Here is a 17,752-nt window from a genome sequence, read left to right as displayed (position 1 = left end):
TTTTATTTGAAAATACTGCTTGGGTGACCCTGTAAAATGGAGCAAGAGAGGTAATGGGGAGCTGGTCAGGAGCCCAGGAGGCAGGAGTTGCTTTTATAACACATTTGACAGATGGTTGTTCCTAAAAATCAAAGCTTTTTTCCTCTTCTAACTATAGGGATTTCCACAAGCACAAAAATTTATAGTACCGAAAATATAATTTTGATTGTATGAACAATGCTGTTATATAAAAGTGTGGTATATTTAAAAATATGCTTTTGTTATAAGCATTAGGCAGTCTGCGCAACGCTTACACTGTGAGAAACTTTTTAGGACATCCAGGACATCTCCTAGCTGTCATAGCCAACCAGCAGTATAAAACATGCTAGCCCTTTATTCTTGAAGCTGCTTAGGGTGGTCCATGTCTGCAGTTCCAACCCTTGGGAGGCTGAGGTAGGAGGATTGCAGTGTGAGCTCAGCCTGGACTACAGGAATATGTTTCAGGCCACCCTGGGCTCCGGAGGATATTTTTTTCTGCAGTATTATGTAAGCTATTCTTAATGAGCAGCATTCCTGAACTTCAGATTCTCTAAAAAGAAAAAAAAAAAACCTTCTTATTACGTAACCCTGATTGACTTAATTAAGCTGGTATTTTGCTTCTATGAGTAACAAACCCAATGATCATCTCATCTGTAAGGCTCGGATGAATTAACTGTTTTATGTGCAGAAGTGAGGGATTCTGGCCCGACAGGGTAGATTTCTTGAATTTATTACATCTAAATACTGTGAAATTTCATGGGGAGCAAATGAAATATAAAATGAACAAAGCTGGTGCCTTGCTTTTCTTAAACCCTGTGGTTTCTATTCATCACATTATTTATTTGTTTTTGTCATTTATTATGGGTACGTGTATCTATTTTTCTACCCTAAACATTATTATTCGGTCCATAAAGACCTAATATATTCAACTGGGGACTCAATCAATATTGCTTAATTATTTTAATGAATCAATTGATTTGTAGATGTTGTTTCATGAATGTGCATATAAATAGTAACCAATCTCCACTTTTTTTTTTTTTTTTTTTTTTTTTTTTTTTTTTTTTTTTGGTTTTTCAAGACAGGGTTTCTCTGTGTAGCCTTGGCTGTCCTGGAACTCGCTCTGTAGACCAAGCTGTCTTTGAACTCACAGAGATCCGCCTGCCTCTGCCTCCCGAGTGCTGGGATTAAAGGCGTGCGCCACCACCACCTAGCCAGTCTCTGGTTCCTGAGTTTAGCCTGCTGCCTGTGTTCCTCAGTTCATGCTGCCTTAACAAGATACCACAGGCTGAGTGGTAAGACATTTATTTTCACATCGTTCCGAAGCCTTCAGGTTCCATGGAGGTCAGGACCTTGACAGGGCTGTTTGCCTGGCTTGGGAAGCTGCTTTACCCTCACGGGGCCCTTGCTCTGAAGAAGCCTGGGAGAAAGAGAGTACCAATGAGCTCAAACTCTCAGAATCTCTTCTGGTGAGGACATTAATTCCATCAGACTGGATTCCACTTCGAGGCCTCATTTAGTCTTAATTGTTCCCTCAGACGCCCAGTTTCCAGCACAGATGCCCCTGGGGTTAAAGGCTTCAACAGTGTGTTCCGGTTAGAAGGATGCATTCTGTTCCCAACACCATCTGTATCTAGAAATTTAGAAGATGGGATTGGACAATTTTAAGGAGAGTTTAGACTAATTTTTTCTTATCCCACAGGCACTCATAACATTTGAGAGAAAGAGAAGAAATCAGTGTTAAGTCAGAGAATGAATAAAATTATCAATGATTTACTGCCATGTTCATTTTTATTAAAAGCCACTTTTATAATACTGATGGTCTGTTTTTGTTTCATGTGGTTTTGAGCTCTTCCTGGAGAATAATTAAATAAAAACAAGAATATCCCCAACCTACCTACCCTTGACCCCATCACGGTCCCTCCCTGTCCTCTTCCCTACTTCTCTCCTTCTGTCCCGATTCACTTCCTTTATATTCTTGACTACCATGACACCTAGTGAGATGCCAACTTGACAGACTGAGAATCGCCTAGGAGACAAGCCTCCAGGCTCCCTGGTGACGGTTTCTCTAAGTCAGGTTACCCTATAGGCATGTTTGATCAGCTTAATTGAGATGGGGAGACCCACACACAGTGGTTCCTTCCCCCTGAATTAGCATCTTGGACTGTGTAGAACGGAGAAAGCAAGATAAGTGTGAATTCTTGATTGGGGATGTGACATGACCAGCTGCTTCAGGCTTCTGCCTCGATTTCCCCTCCATGATGGACTGTACCTTGACCTGTGAGGCAGAAGAAACTCTTTCTTCCTTAAGCTGTTTTTGTCAGAGTATTTTATCGTAGCAACAGGAAGAGAAGCCAAAACACTCTACCTGTACTAGCTAGTCACTGCTCTTGAGGCAAGAAGTGGATACTATCCTCGAAGTCCTTGTCTGTGGGGAATGTTGTTAACCACCTTGGGGTCATTGCAGACATGAAATGAAACACAGGAAAAAGAATTCTGGGGCGTCAGATACAAAATAGCCAACACAACATTGAAGAAAGAAGTTGGGGGATAATTAAGAGCGTGGTGGCCCATGCCTGTAATTCTGGCACACGGGAGGGTGGAGGATATTGAGTTTGAGGGTGACCAGGGTTCCACAGTAAGACCCTGTCCCATTACAAACAAAATCCAGAGCAAAAAAGCTGGCAGACCAATGCTACACACTCTAAGGGTTTATAAACCGCTGTAGTCATCTGGACAGTGTGATATCAGAGAAATAATGGACGAATCAATGGAGAGGAATACACAACTCAGAGGTATAGTCTGTAGTTTGACAAAGGAATAGAAACAAGACCGAATGATGCTGGAAATACTTAACAACTACACGCAAGAAAATGAATTTAGTTATAGAGTTTACATCCTTCCTGGAAATCAACTCAAAGTACCACCTGTCAAAAACATAATACTCAAAACGGTACGATTCCTAAGAGAAAAATCTGGGTGACCTTGGGTTTGGCAATTAAGTTTTCTACATGACTCCAAATATATGACCCATGAAAGAAATAATCAACAAGCTTAATTTCATCAAAATTAAAGATTTCTGCTCTGTGAAACACTATGAAGAGTACGAAAGAGTAGGCTGTAAACTTAATACTTGCAAAAGTCGTATCTGATAAAAAGACTGTTGTCCACGATATGCAATGGACTCTTAAAAAGATCAATGGCAAGAAAAAAACAAAACAAAACAAAAACAACTCCAACCTGTTTTTAAAACCTGGTCGGATATCCAAAAGATATCTCATCAAAGATGTATATGCAGATGGAAAATGAACACACGACGATGCTCCACGTGCATCAACATCCGGGAACTGCAGATTCAAACAGCCATGAGATCGTCTGCACGCCGATTACAAGGCTAAAATCCAGGATGCCAACGACTCTGAATGCTGATGAGGAAGCAACAGAAGCTCCATGTTGGAGGGGATGCAGGATGGCAGAGGTAGCTTTGTGGAAGATAAGGGATGATTTCCCACAAAGCTAAGTGCACGGTGCACCCTTGAGAATGCAATCTAGTAATTGTGGCTCTTGGAGCTTACCCAAAGGAAGATTGTATCCACACAAAACTCTGTATATGAGTACTCATAGAATTTCTCTCTGTCTCTGTCTCTGTCTCTGTCTCTCTCTCTCTCTGTGCTTGCGCATATGTGTGCGTGTGCGCACATGTATGTGTGTGTAGAGGCCAGAATTTAACCTTGGATGTCCTTCATCAAGAGCCATCCTTAGTTTTTGAGACAGGGTCTCTCACTGGGGTCTGGGGCTTCCAAATTATGATAGGCTACTGGCTCCTGAATCCCAGAGATCCTCCTGCCTCTGCTTTCCCAGTGCTGAGATTATAAGCATGTGTCACGGGACACATGGCTATTCACATGGGTTCTAGGACTCCCAACTCAGGTCCTCATGTGTATACAGTAAGTGTTTTATTAACTGAGCCGTTTCCCCAACCCTGGATATGCATAGTAGCTTTATCTATAATTGTTAAAACTTGTAAGCAAGCCAGGATAGTCTTCATAAGGTTAGCACAAAATAAATGACAATATTATCAGTTCATGCAATACTAATCAGTATAAAAACAAACTGTCGAACCATGAAAAGCCATAGAGGACTGAGATATGTATTTCTAAATGAAAGAAGGCGGTCTGAAAGGATTATATAGCATATGGCATCTGTAAAAGGATCAGTGATAACAAACATGAGGGATGAAGGGAGAAACATGCAGGTGGAGCACAGAGGAATTTCAGGGCAGTGAAACGTTTGTATTTTGTAACAGTGCTGATATGTATCATTATACATTAATCAAAAGGGCCTCACGAGCACATGCCAAGAGTGAATCCCATCGCCAATACTTGATGGGCAGTGTTGCTTGTCAACTGTGACATGACGCTGTGACAGAGGAGGAACAGAAACAAAAGCTTCAGATTAACATGTGAAGGGGCTGGAGAGATGGCTTAGTGGTTAAGGGAACTTCCTGCTCTTGCAGAGTGCTTGGGTTCAGTTCTGAGCAGCCAGAGTGTCTCACACCCACCAGTAGTTCCAGTTTCAGGGGATCTGATGCCCTCTTCTGGCCTCCATAGGCACTGCAGGCACATGGTATGCATACATGCAGGCAAGGCAAAAGAAGTCACATATATTAAAAAAAAAGGTTAATGTATGAAAGTCAGTTTGCAGAGGAACGTTGACATGCAAATGAAATGCTAATGAATACGAAGGAGAAAGAGAGAGAGGAGGGAGCCAGAGCAGACCATATACCGTATAGCTCTTTCCTCGGCTCACTACCTTTCTTGAGAGTGCTTTTTCCTTAATTAATAATCCTTCATCAATAATAAAAATAATAGCTTTCCTTAATTAACAATCTCTCTATTTCTATTCCATGCCTAACTTAAAAGGCATGATTTTTTCTCCATCTTCTGATAGCTGCTGGGATTTTTTTAACCTAGCCTGCCTATACTATGTTCTTTTTCTTTCTTTCTTTCTTTCTTTCTTTCTTTCTTTCTTTCTTTCTTTCTTTCTTTCTTTCTTTCTTTCTTTCTTTCTTTCTTTCTTTCTTTCTTTCTTTCTTTCTTTCTTTCTTTCTTTCTTTCTTTCTTTCTTTCTTTTCTTTTCTTTTCTTTTCTTTTCTTATTTTTGGTTTTTTGAGACAGGGTTTCTCTGGAGCCTTTCCTGAAACTCGCTCTGTAGACCAGGCTGGCTTCAAACTCACAGAGATCCACCTGTTTCTGCCTCCTGAATCCTGGGATTAAAGGCGTGCGCCACCACTGCCTGGCCTATGTTCTTTTCTTTAATTCTTTTTTTTTTTTTTTTTTTTTTTTTTTTTTTTTTTTTTTTTTTTTGGGTTTTTCGAGACAGGGTTTCTCTGTAGTTTTGCGCCTTTCCTGGAACTCACTTTGTAGACCAGGCTGGCCTCGAACTCACAGAGATCCTCCTGCCTCTGCCTCCCGAGTGCTGGGATTAAAGGCGTGCGCCACCACCGCCCGGCTCTTTAATTCTAATAAAATTGTCCATGGATTTCCTTCTGAGTCAATTTCTAAGATCTTTCTTGAGACAAAGAACCCCAAAAGGGAACCTCAGTGGACACTGATATGGTGGTGGATACTGATAGAGGGCACACTTGCTCATGCTCTAAAAAATAGTTTTTATAAATGCATATGACAGGTTCCAATCAACAGTGGGCACATGTTAGCTATAATAACGTGAGCTATAATATCTATAATATAATAAATTAGTACTTAGACATTAACAATAAGGTACAATTAGAAAGATTCAGCACAAGGAAGATTTTAAAGGGTTGTTCGCTAATTAATTGGGGCTGACTGCTGACTCTGAAGACGTTTTTCTTTACGTTTCTCACAGTGCCACTACTCTGTTTAATATCTGGACCAAATACGCCCCCAGGCTGCCGTCTGACTATTACAACGAGAAGCTTCTGAAGGTGGGAGACAGCCTATGTCAAATGAAAGTAAGTGATCTAACATAGAGAGCCCGTGCCAAACCAGCTCCTTCGGCTGTTTAGGATTTGGGTCCGTACTTTTCCTAGTCTGGATGTTTTGAAAATCATACTCAAATGGATAAAAATTGTAATGGGGTCCAGTAACAGTCGTGACGACTATGAAGTTAGCCTTTTCACTTTGTATTTGAAATTCTCCAGGGTGGTTTCTTCAGGAAGCAGAGGCAGGCGGCCTGGGATGGGCAGGCAGCTCAGCTCCATGGACAGAGGGTGCGGTGGGTCCTCTGCAGGAAGTGCTGAGTCATCATGTTCCTACCTTACACAAAGGAGCCCAGACGCCACTTCCTGTTGTTTTTGACTCGGCTGGCGGCCTTGCCGGGTCAGCCCTCACGGCTACGGGCCTGGCTATTCGGTGCCCTGTTTTAATGACTTTTAGGTTCCTCTGTGTGTTTTGCTGTACTGTGAGTCTAGCGCCTGTGGCCTGTTTGCCCCATTTCCTGCTCAGTCTTCTATTAGAACCTGAGCATGTACCATAATGTTAGCTCCGTATCAGGGTCTACGATTCTGAATGTCGTGGACCTGAACTTGACTCGATAAGACTGTGCCATGGCTGGGCTTTCAGTTCACGACCTTGTGCGTTCGTTTAACGCCGAGCTCTGGCTTAAGTCCCAACATAGCAAGTTCTAGTCAGTGCTGGACAAGGAGCTACTTTATGCACTGGGATTTTAGGCCAGGCATAGGCAGTATTAGTGCCTTCTAGATTTTCAGTTTCTCGGCTTGATTTTCTTCATCCATTTCTGCTTCTTGGACTTCAATCCATTTTCTGGGACCAGGGCAAATTTACCAAAATAGAGGATAGATGTAGAAACACCTATCTGAAACACCATCAACACAAAAATACAACTCTTACCTCAGAAGGGATCAGGGATGATTTGTCCTGAAGCCAAATGTAAGTGTCCATGGCCCTGGAGCACAGGTTCAGATTGTCTCAAATTACTTGTCCAACGTGGTTAGCAGTTTCATAAAGTTTTTATAATCGCTTAAGACTTGCTAGTTGTATATCACGACACTTTTCAAATATATTGGTAGGAACATCAGACAGACAGGTCATAGCAAAATGGGAAATCTCTGCTGTAAGCTTCAGATACTATCTGATGGCATATTTATTTAGACTTTTGGTTGGTGGCCATTCTAACAGTCTGCTAAATTACCGTATTCCAAGAGGTTTCACCTGATAGTGAAGTTGTGAGGCTCAAACACAGAGACAGGCAATGAATGCTTTAAAGGGGCTAAAAGGTAGCCCAAGATAAATTGTAGTTAAACTCTGGATCTGCAACATTCCAACCTCTCCACAATCGCCCAAATTCTAATCAGCTATCAGCTTTCCAGAAGCTTCAGTCTAAGGTGCCTTTCTTTTCATCCACAGAATTAAGATCTGGCTTCCTCTACCTAATTTAGAGATAGCCTTAGTGCCACATGCATGCACCATGGCTCTTATATGTAGGGATAACGCCCGCGCTATCACCACCCGTTCACCATGTCCGAGCGAGGGGCTGTGGATTAAAAATAAGGGACAAGAGACAGCGAGTCATTCGCCACGGCTGAATGCCGAGTGCCAGCCGAATGCCGTTTATTGAAAGAGGGAGGAAACCTTAAATATAGGCTTACAGCACAATGGCGGATCCCCGGAGGGCAGAAGTTTGCTACTGAATGTTCTACATTCTTGCATCTAAGCTGTTTACACCAAATGCAGGATACAGGAACAAAGAACCTCCGGTAGAACGTTAGGTGAGAAGGAAACCGGCAGGGAATCTGAATAGGGAGGACATCTGGTCAAGGTCGGCAAGCAAGGCGGCTGCCACTCACAGTGGGGGGCCAGGGCCCACAGGTCCCCCCTTTTTACTAAAAAATGAGCTTCTGACTTAGGTTGCGTGGGACGTCAGCAGGTCACCTTACCCGTCATAGAGACACCTGCCCAGGCCACACAAGTGCTCTGTCTTAGGTTGATGACCGCCCCCCAAGCATTACCCGTCTCTGAATACTCATTATCATACAGACTCAACCACGTGAGCTGTAGAGTGACTGCTGCCAAAGATCTCAAAGTGGCACTGGGCTTGCAATCTGTGCGACACAGAAAAGACCAACAGAAGTCCTAACCCACCCATAGCCAGGAGGCTAAAGGCAACTGAGCCATTCCCTTCCTTAACGAGCTTTACTGCAAACTGGAGTCCTTGTAAGGTGGTATCCCATAAGCAAATGGAACTTGAGTTTTAAATTTTACAACTTACAAAGCCAATTCAAATGTATAAATGCAGAATTAAATTTATCGTGCCCAATAAAATAAAAGATTAACTAACTGGTAGCTACTTTTGCTGCCAGGGTCTCCATTGTGCTAGCTGTAGAACCCAATTATGAAATAGCCATCCCAGAAGCAATAGCAGCAGTGGCCACCACTGCTATAACAGCAACAATGGCAACAGCGATGTCAGTCTCTTCTGGAGCGTGTGAGCATCATCTGTGTCTAACTGCCATGGTCCACTGGCATGGATGCAGCTCCAGGAACACGAACCACCAAGGCCCATTTTTCTTGATCCCAGCACTACTTAGGCTGGCAGGTCTGCAAAAGAACAACTAAGAACCATAAAGAAAACAAAAACAAAAACAGCAAACAAGGAGCAGAACTAATGGTCTCATTAATGGCTACATTCAGGCTCACAAATTTAAGGTATCTTCAAAAAAGGCTATATGAATTTCAGGAGGCCAATAAATGTTTCACAGAGCCATTCCTGAAAAGTAGGTACTACACCAGCTTGAAGAGGGTTGCAAAACGTGAAAAGGCTTAGCTGGCATGCTACTGTTAACAAATAGAGGTCAGTGACCTTCAGAGTTATCCTTAATCTCCAAGGTGTGACACATTCTCAACATTTTTGGAAAAAGTTACCATACATTACCTTCTGAAGAATCCAACCACATGGCTACAGTTCCTAGGCTTACGTGAATGCTTGCCAAGGCTGGCCGTATTGGACTCTCAATCCCCATTGGCATCAGAAGGGGAGAGTTTTTTTATGAAGGCCCAATAGGTCTCTGCCATGTCGGGATTCAGCAGCAGCCACAGGGCGCACACAGCGCTCAGGAACCCAAAGAGGAACTTCATTGTCCTGTGGAAAGACACAAACAGATCCCCGGGCCCACACCAACACCGGATCGGGTCCCCTCCAAGTGCCAGTAGAAAGATCCTTCCATTGCACCAGAGGATGATTTGCAACAGGAGCCCTCCAGTGCTTATCTGCAGTGGATACTCCAGCAGAATCCACCGATAAAAAATTTAAAATATATAAAACAAGGGAAAGAATAGAATGTGGAGAGGAGAGATGAGCCCCTAGCTCCCCCCTTTTACTTTAGAAATATATGTTTTGAAGGTACGATGGCAGCATTCTACTATAGCCTGTCCTTGAGGGTTATAAGGAATACCAGTCTTATTAACAAAAGTCTTGGCAGAATTTTGAAAATCCCATACTGCTGTAGGCGGGACCATTATCAGTCTTTATGCATTTTGGTACTCCCATGTAAGCAAAAGCATGAAGACAATGATTCTTTACATCCTTAACTTTTCCCCTGAATGAGCAGAAGCAAAAATTAGAGAAGAATATGTATCAATAGACACATGGACATATTGTAGTTTTCCAAAGGAAGGCACGTGTGTGACGTCCATTTGCCACACATGATTAGGTAAAAGTCCTCGGGGATTAACTCCCAAATGAGGAACAGGTAAAAATTCAACACAAATAGGACATGATTTAACTATCTGGATGGCTTGTTCCCGGGTTATGCCCGTATGATGACAAAGAGATCCCGCATTAAGATGATAACATTGATGCAACTGAGTAGCCTTTTCAAAGGCAGAGCAAATTAATGTGACAGCCATACGAGAAATGGCATCAGCCCTCTGATTACCTTCACTTAGAGGTCCAGGCAATTGAGTGTAAGCTCTAATATGGCCCACATAAAGGTTATGTGAGCGGGACCATATGAGTCCTTGCACTTGCAATAAATATTCATGAATGGGAGAAATGGATGGTATGTAGGCTGCTGTCTCCAAAGATATAATGGCATGTGTCACATATTGACTATCAGTATAAATATTTACACTCTCATCAGAAAACATCTGTAAAGCAAGCAACAGTGCCTGTACCTCTGCCATTTAGGCAGAAGTGCCCTGGACTTTCATTCTCTTTACTATGCTACCAGAAACCACCACAGCAAAACCACGTGAAGTGCCATCAGTAAATACTACATGGGACTGAGGAACAGGAGTCATCTGTACTATCTTGGGAAATATAACAGGATGCAATTTAAAAATTTTACACACATCATTGGAGGGGTATTGAGTATCAAACCGACCCTGCATGGAGCATGTCAATACGGTCCAATCATTATCATTAGCTTGCAACCATGCTATTTGAGACTGGGTGTATGGGGTCACCACAATATCTGGCTCCTTACCAAAAGTTTGAACACTGATCTTGATTCCCTTAAATATAATCTGAGCAACAGCCTGTGGATAAGGAGTAATGGTTTTTGCTGGAGAAGCTGAGGAATGTACCCATAGAATAGGACCTGTTTGCCAAAACACTCCAGAAACAATCCCTGAAGTCAATCACAATTAAATGCCAATGTTTAGGAATTGCCACAGCGGCAGGCAAGCCAGGTTGTGTTGCTCCCATGAGAAGCATGGTTTTATTTACAGCTCTAAGATCCTGTAATAGCCTCCATTTTCCTAACTTCTTTTTAATAACAAATATAGGTGAGTTCCAAGGTGAAGTGGAAGGAATGATATGACCAGCATCTAACTGTTCCTTAACTAATGTGTTCACAGCCTCCAATTTTTCTTTAGTAAGGCCACTGTTCCACCCATACAGGGTCATCACTTTTCCAAGTGATTTTTATTGGTTGTATAATCGAAGGCTGTTGCGCAGTGACCCCTATGGAAAAGATCCTAATCCTCTTGTATTCCCAGGATCTCTAGTGACACAGTTTTTTGTCTGCCACAGGGAGTGGGTCTCCTTGTAACATTTTTCCTAAGCCTCTGCCCAGGCAGTAGCCCTGACTTTTTAGTATCTGTTGTACAGGCTATGTAGTAAGCACTGCTCCCATGCCATCTAACACATCTCGTCCCCACAAGTTCACTGGAATGTCAGGTAGCACAAAGGGTTGAAAAGTTCCTGCATGACCTTCCTCATCCTTCCAATTTAAGAGTAGCCTGCTCTGCAATGGCGTCTGAGCTGTGCCGATACCTTGTAGGTTAGAGATGGAATTCTTAAGGGGCCAATTGGGATCTCAGGATTCTTGTGAAATTATAGATATATCCAGCACCAGAATCCAATAATCTTTCAATCTCAATCCCATATAATTTTGTTTTTAATTTAGGCTGTTTATCATTGATAACTCTTTGTCAAAACACCTTTTCTCCTGTACTTTCAAAACCTCCAGTTCTACATATAGGCGCCATTTTGCCTTTAAAATATGAAAGCAAGCCGGGCGGTGGTGGCGCACGCCTTTAATCCCAGCACTCGGGAGGCAGAGGCAGGCGGATCTCTGTGAGTTCGAGGCCAGCCTGGGCTACCAAGTGAGTTCCAGGAAAGGCGCAAAGCTACTCAGAGAAACCCTGTCTCGAAAAACCAAAAAAAAAAAAAAAAAAAAAAAAAAAAAAAAAAAAAAATATGAAAGCAATAATAATTGAGCAATTCTATCACCAGCTTCTATTTCTATGGTCCTTTTTACATATGCCAATTATAAAAGCATTAAATACAATCTCTATAGCATTTGAAGAGGTAACTTTAGGGAATACTCTTCTAGAATATTTTTATAAAATCTTAAAAAGAGGATTTTTTTTTTATAAATTCCAAGTAACACATTAATGCAAATATCCAATTATTAACAATGTGGACCAATTTACCTGTATTTTATTTACTGGAAAAATAATTTTGTAACCTCTTTATCGGTAAGAGATTATTTTTTATGGGTTTATCTTAGCAACATTATTATTTAATAAGCTAACAACCCAATCCATTTCGGGTGTTATATTTCTATAGAATTAAACCAAGAATTTCTAGAAAGCAACTTGAATTGCAGAGCCAAATTTTCAGTAATGATCAACAGACAAGAGCACACCTAATATATAGTTCAAAATTATTTATCTTGTTCCTTTAGTTTATCTACCATGAGAATCAAACATTCATCCAAACATTTATTAAGACAATCAAAAGAACAAAACATCCTTTATTCACACAGCATTGACTTAGCATTCAATGTCCTGACTGAAACCATTTTTCATCAGAAGTTAGGCCCGTTTAAACTTTTAGTGCTAGTCCCTCTCCTGGCCTCTGCTTGCTTGCCTGCCCGCGAGTCTGTTCCCCTCATTAGCCTCGTGGCTATGCCTCCCGCCTGCGTGTACCTGCCCACCTGCTGCTCTGGGCTATCTCACACACGCCTTCGCCGCCATGCTGGACACGTGCACTCACTTTTAAACTTTCTTTTACTTCCCATGAAAGGACTACCTAATAATGAGTTATTCCCATAAGGGAAAAAACAAAAACATTTCCCACGAAGGGATCCTAAATATTGAATTATTCCCACTGTGGGAAAAATGAACATTTAAACAAAAATTAAGCAAACAGACAACAAAAGTGTAAGCTCTGGGCTTGCTTGCTTGTTCATCCAGCAGCAATGAGGCCCACCTGTCGATTTTTTGTAATTCAGATGCTGCCGCTCTGTGCTGGCAGGCAGAAAGAGCTCAGAGTTTTAGCTATCCTGAAAATTCTATAATTGGAAAGAGACTTTTCTTCCTCCATTACCACTGGGAAGAGGCTTTTCTCTTTTCCTTCATCCTTCTTCTACAGGGCCCTAATCTTTAGGCCTAGTTTCAAAAAATTTTTCCCCTTTTTATCGGGAAAATCCTTTTTTCTTGATTAAAATTTTTTTCTCCCTTTTCTAACGGGAAATTTCCTTTCCTTCCCTCTTCTCTTTTGGGAAGATTTCCTTCTTTATTTAAAATCTTTAGCTGTCTTGCCCTTTCTTAACTTCGGTGCCTTCCTGCTTCAACAGTCCAATCAACTGACTGCGAGCTAGCTGCACCCATTTCAATTCACCCTTATCTTTTCTTTTTTTTTCTTTAAATTGCTGGCCAGCCTTACCTTTCGGGTGTCCATCAGCTTGTCCCTTCTTTCTCGGATCTCGGTAGGAACCTCCATTTGTAGGGATAACGCCTGCACTATCACTTATACACTTGAAAACAAGGTCTTTGGGGGAAAAAATAGGTGAGTTCCAGTTCTATGAAGTGGAGTGACAGTTGACAAAATGCCCCTTTTTATGTTGATAGCTCTAGGCCTGAGAGGTCGCATCGCCTGGGATAGATGGATAGATAGTCTTAGGTGCAGTGGGTGAGTGTGGGGGATATTGGTGGAGGAGGAGGGAACATCTTAGACACTGAGGGAGCGAGTTGGTGATGGGCAGTAGCTAAGGATTCCCAATGCTTCTGATAGACAGGCCTAGGCAGGTGGGTGGGTCAGAGCCAGGCCATTGGCTTTTCCTGGAGACAGGGCTGTGGAGGAGGAAGCTGTAGAAGGGTTCGTGTTTCCTGCTGACACTTTCCAGGTCAACTGTCCCACGTGGGGGATGGAAACAATCCCCGAGCCCCTACACTCTGTAACAAGACTCCAGTCCTTACTTTTGAGTTGAACGTGTGGGCTGCCATGACCAGAGGATGTTGGATTTGAGAACTTAGATTCAGAGTCTCTGAGGTGCTGAGGGTGTTTAGAACAAATGTGCATATTCTCTTCACCATGGTCACAATGATCCCATTTCCCAGTGGGCTTGTTCTGAGGATTCAACACAGTAACATGCATCCATTGCAGAGAGACAGTCTGTCACATTAGGCATGCTTGGGAAATGGTGCTGGTCACCTGGTAGTTGTAGGGCTGGGTATATAAAGAAATGGACCCTGGGTACAAAATAGTAACATTCAGTTTTCAATAAAGGTACATCTAGTCACTGGGACTCTCTGGAAGTGGTAGAAACCAACATTGATATGACTAAGGATACTTTGACTATTGCTCAATCATTTTTTTAGTTTGTTTGTTTTTCAAGACAGGATTTCTCTGTGTAGTTTTGGAGCCTGTCCTGGATCTCGCTCTGTAGACCAGACTGGCCTTGAACTCACAAAGATCCGCCAGTGCTGGGATTAAAGGCATGCACCACCACCCGGCCATGTCGCTCAATCTTAAAACAACATTCTGAAACTGTAACCAAGTCCTCTTTTATTTTAGGAATACAAGCTAGCTCTTCTGCAGTGCTATGGGAGGTATCTCCAGCAGTTCACTACTGACTTCGATGAGTACAAAGAAGATGTGAATCAGTTCAAATCTGTCTTTTTCCCCAAAGGCTTTGGAGATGAAACTGCTGGACTTACGGTAAGATGGGAAAAGCAGCCAAGAGCGCTGTGGCTTGTGACTTACATGATTAGTGTAGTCTTCTGCTGACAGTGTCTGGACGCCATCCTGGGCCTAGAACAGCATCTGGCTGTACGCTGTGAGCAGTCTGCTACGTGTTTTGAGGGCTGGTCAACACAGTGAATTTATTAGGCTTTGGAGCAGAGCTTTGGAGTTTGTGTAAATGTAAGTGCCAGTTCATTCTGCAGGCAGCACTGTTGCCATAGTAACTAACACTGGCAGGTACATTCATTTACAAAGAGTTTTGGAAAACATACTAGATCCTCACAACATGTACGAGATAGGTCTTATTATTGACCTATCTTAAAGATGAGGAATTCTAGTCAAGTTACACAACTCTCTGGGCTTCAGTTTACTTGCCAGAGGAAGGGAAGGTGCCAGACACATGCCTGCTTTTCCCCAGGTCCTTCTTCCAGCTCCCTGTGTTTCCTGTTGGTTCTCAAGAGTCCACATTCACATCAGCCTGTGACTCCAGGGTGTCTGATGGCCTCTTCTGGACTCAGCGAGCATGGCTGACACCGGAGCATCCCTGGTGTTGTCTGTGCCTGGAACACTTTGCCTCTGCCGAGAGCCGAGGCTGTTTCTTCCCTTGAAACAGCGGTGGTCAATCACCATTTGCTGAAAGCATTATATAAATTGAAATAATCGCATTTGAGTTAATAAATAGGCTAAAATGCTCTTGGATGAGATTACAAATAGTGCTGAATGGCAATGAGATAATGGGTAATGGGATTTTAGGACTCTTTTGTTTGGGATTTTCTTTTGCCCACGGAAAGCTAATCTTAACTAAATGAATGTTCTAATGAAGCCTGTCTTATGTTTCTTTGCATACTAATGCATTAAACCAATTAATCATTTTAGGTTTTTTTTTTTTTACATTGGTGAGAAATGCCTTTTCTGAATCTTGTAAGCCCAGTTTATATTTGTCTGTTTCCTGTGTCTTTCAGTTTCATGCTTTGAGTGGCAAAAACATTTGCAGCTACGAGCTGGTCTGTGACAGCGATGCTAACCTGCAGAATAAAGAGTCCGTGAGCCAGTGTCTGCACATCCTGTCGTCCCTGCGACTCATCATGCAGGTGGCTCTCCCGCAGGAGCACCTTTGCTGGATCCTCTTCAACGGTGGGAACCAAAATGTCCCGCTTCCCGTTGCGCCTTTCAGACACTTATTTCAAGTTTATTTATTACCAAGTCCGAGGGTAACTTGATCATGCTGTGATTTAAAACGTGCACATTTTTATGATAGGATAATCATATGATTTGTTAAAAATGTGGATTACATTGTAGTTTGTCCTCACCAGTGAGACTTTGGGGTTTTCACTAAAGGAAGGGTCCGTGGCTATGGGGTAGTTGGTTTCAGGGACCATCGTTGGTAAGGGGGAAGACATGTGGGGGCAGATTAAGAGGCTGCTGTGGTAGATTGATTCTATGAATCATTTGCTTTTTTAGTTCTCTCCTTAAAGACCCTGCCTAGTAGTTTTGGCTTTCTACATAGCAACATCCCCTGCCTAGCTTGTTTTTGAGTGAGGATATCTCTCTCTTTCTCTCACTCACACTTGTCCATACACACTATTTTATATACATATATTATATATTTATATACATTATATATAATGCACGTGTGTAAAGAAACTGATTTTAGCAATTAAAGTGTAACTTTTTTTTCATTCTAAAGTTACTCTGGGGTGTTTACTGTATTGGTCTCTGGATAATATGTTTTTTTATTTTCCTGATGGTGCTAAGGATGGATAATATACTCTAAACAAAAAAATAATAGTGACAGTCTGTTTGATGTGCATAAGACTAGGAAAGAGCCGGGCGGTGGTGGCGCACGCCTTTAATCCCAGCACTCGGGAGGCAGAGGCAGGCGGATCTTTGTGAGTTCGAGGCCAGCCTGGTCTACAGAGCGAGATCCAGGAACGGCGCAAAGCTACACAAAGAAACCCTGTCTCAAAAAAAAAGAAAAAAAAGAAAAGACTAGGAAAGAATAATTCCAATGAAAATATACTGTGTTTCCCCTCATCTCATGGCAATTGAAAGTTTATCTCCTAGCCTTTTCCATCTTTACCCACCCTGAATCACATGTTGGCATTTTGACTGAAATTACATTGAGCATTTGCTGCAAGAAATGAGAGTGACTTTGACAAGACTTTGGGATCGGTGACCGTTAAGCATTTGTGGCTGGTTGTCAGCAGCATCCTTGACTCCCTTAGCTGAGGCATGCTGACAGAGATGGACAGGGCGGTGGGAGTGCGTCTGTACTCATGAGCCCGTGAACACCATGTGCAAGGCCGGAGCTCCTTGATGGGTAGAAATGGTCTATGCTGTTTTATGGCCCTTAAGATCAGATATTGATGTGATACAATCACATAAACCTCTAATTCTAGCATTTGGAGGATTAGACAGGAAGATGGAGTGTTCAAGAGCAGCCTGTGTTAATATTCTGACCCGCCCCTTGGAAACCAACATTAGTATTCTGACCTGCCCCTTGGTGCCTATGTCCTGATGTAAAAGCCTCATCTTAAGGAAAAATCCTCCCTTTCCTCTCTCTCTTCTGCTTTTCCTCCTATGAGGTGTGCACCCTCAACTTCTCTTCCTCTCTCTTCTCTCCCCCTTTCCTATCTTTCCCTTCATCTCTCTATTATAATAATAAACCATTTTCGCATGGATGCAGTATCTGGGTTGTGAATGACTGGCCACCGCCGCCCCACCGCCAGGCCCACAGGGCATGGGACTGCATCTGCCAAGCACGTTTCCTTGCACATGCGGGATACCCTCGGGGTTCCCCATGTAATATATCATAACAGCCCAGCCTATATGACACTCCCTGTCTCAAAAACAAACAAACAAACAAACAATCAGATTTGCTCTTCTTCCTTTTCTCTTTGAAAAGGAGATTAGAGTTCTTGGCCCCTTTTCTGGTGTGAGCTTTATGTTTATAAACATAAATATGACTGAACTCTAGACATTCTGTTTCCTGGATTTCTCAGTCAATGCTATGTTGTAGAATCAGTCAGGTTCCTGTACGGGACTCTAATTCCTTAAATCATTCTGCAGCTGCCCATGCGTGTCCCTAGGGAGGGCACCTAGTCTGTCCCATATTTCTATTTGCATAAACAATTCTGCAATGAATGTCTTTGCATATCTTGTTTTATAGATTGGAAGGACAGTTCTCTGGGCTCTATGTCCAGGAGTGGAGTTGCTGGGTAGTGGGATATACATATATTATACTTGGTTTCACTAATTAGTGACT

General features: G+C 42.4%; 1 protein-coding gene across 9 annotated transcripts in view; it reads left to right on the top strand.

Annotated features, from left to right (window-relative positions):
* The window catches only part of Cfap54 (cilia and flagella associated protein 54), a 323,915-nt gene that overhangs the window by 5,425 nt on the left and 300,738 nt on the right, over positions 1-17,752 (top strand). For 8 of the 9 annotated variants that reach the window (XR_008221626.1, XR_008221627.1, XR_008221628.1 and 5 more), the window contains exons 2-4: positions 5,902-6,007; positions 14,320-14,463; positions 15,450-15,621. Coding sequence is in view for 5 of the 9 variants with exons in the window: in XM_052753120.1 (XP_052609080.1) it covers positions 5,902-6,007; positions 14,320-14,463; positions 15,450-15,621 (422 nt within the window). In the remaining 4 variants the exon portion in view is untranslated. Of the gene's footprint in view, positions 1-5,901; positions 6,008-14,319; positions 14,464-15,449; positions 15,622-17,752 lie in introns of those variants that run through there. The other variant, XM_052753124.1, reaches the window with a different exon arrangement.

This window comes from Peromyscus californicus, unplaced genomic scaffold (assembly GCF_007827085.1).
Source record: "Peromyscus californicus insignis strain IS unplaced genomic scaffold, ASM782708v3 Scaffold_24__1_contigs__length_46423439, whole genome shotgun sequence".
In the NCBI taxonomy this organism is placed as follows: Eukaryota; Metazoa; Chordata; class Mammalia; order Rodentia; family Cricetidae; genus Peromyscus; species Peromyscus californicus.
The sequence above is the reverse complement of the archived record's forward strand: the minus strand, read 5'-3'. Positions and strand labels throughout refer to the sequence as shown.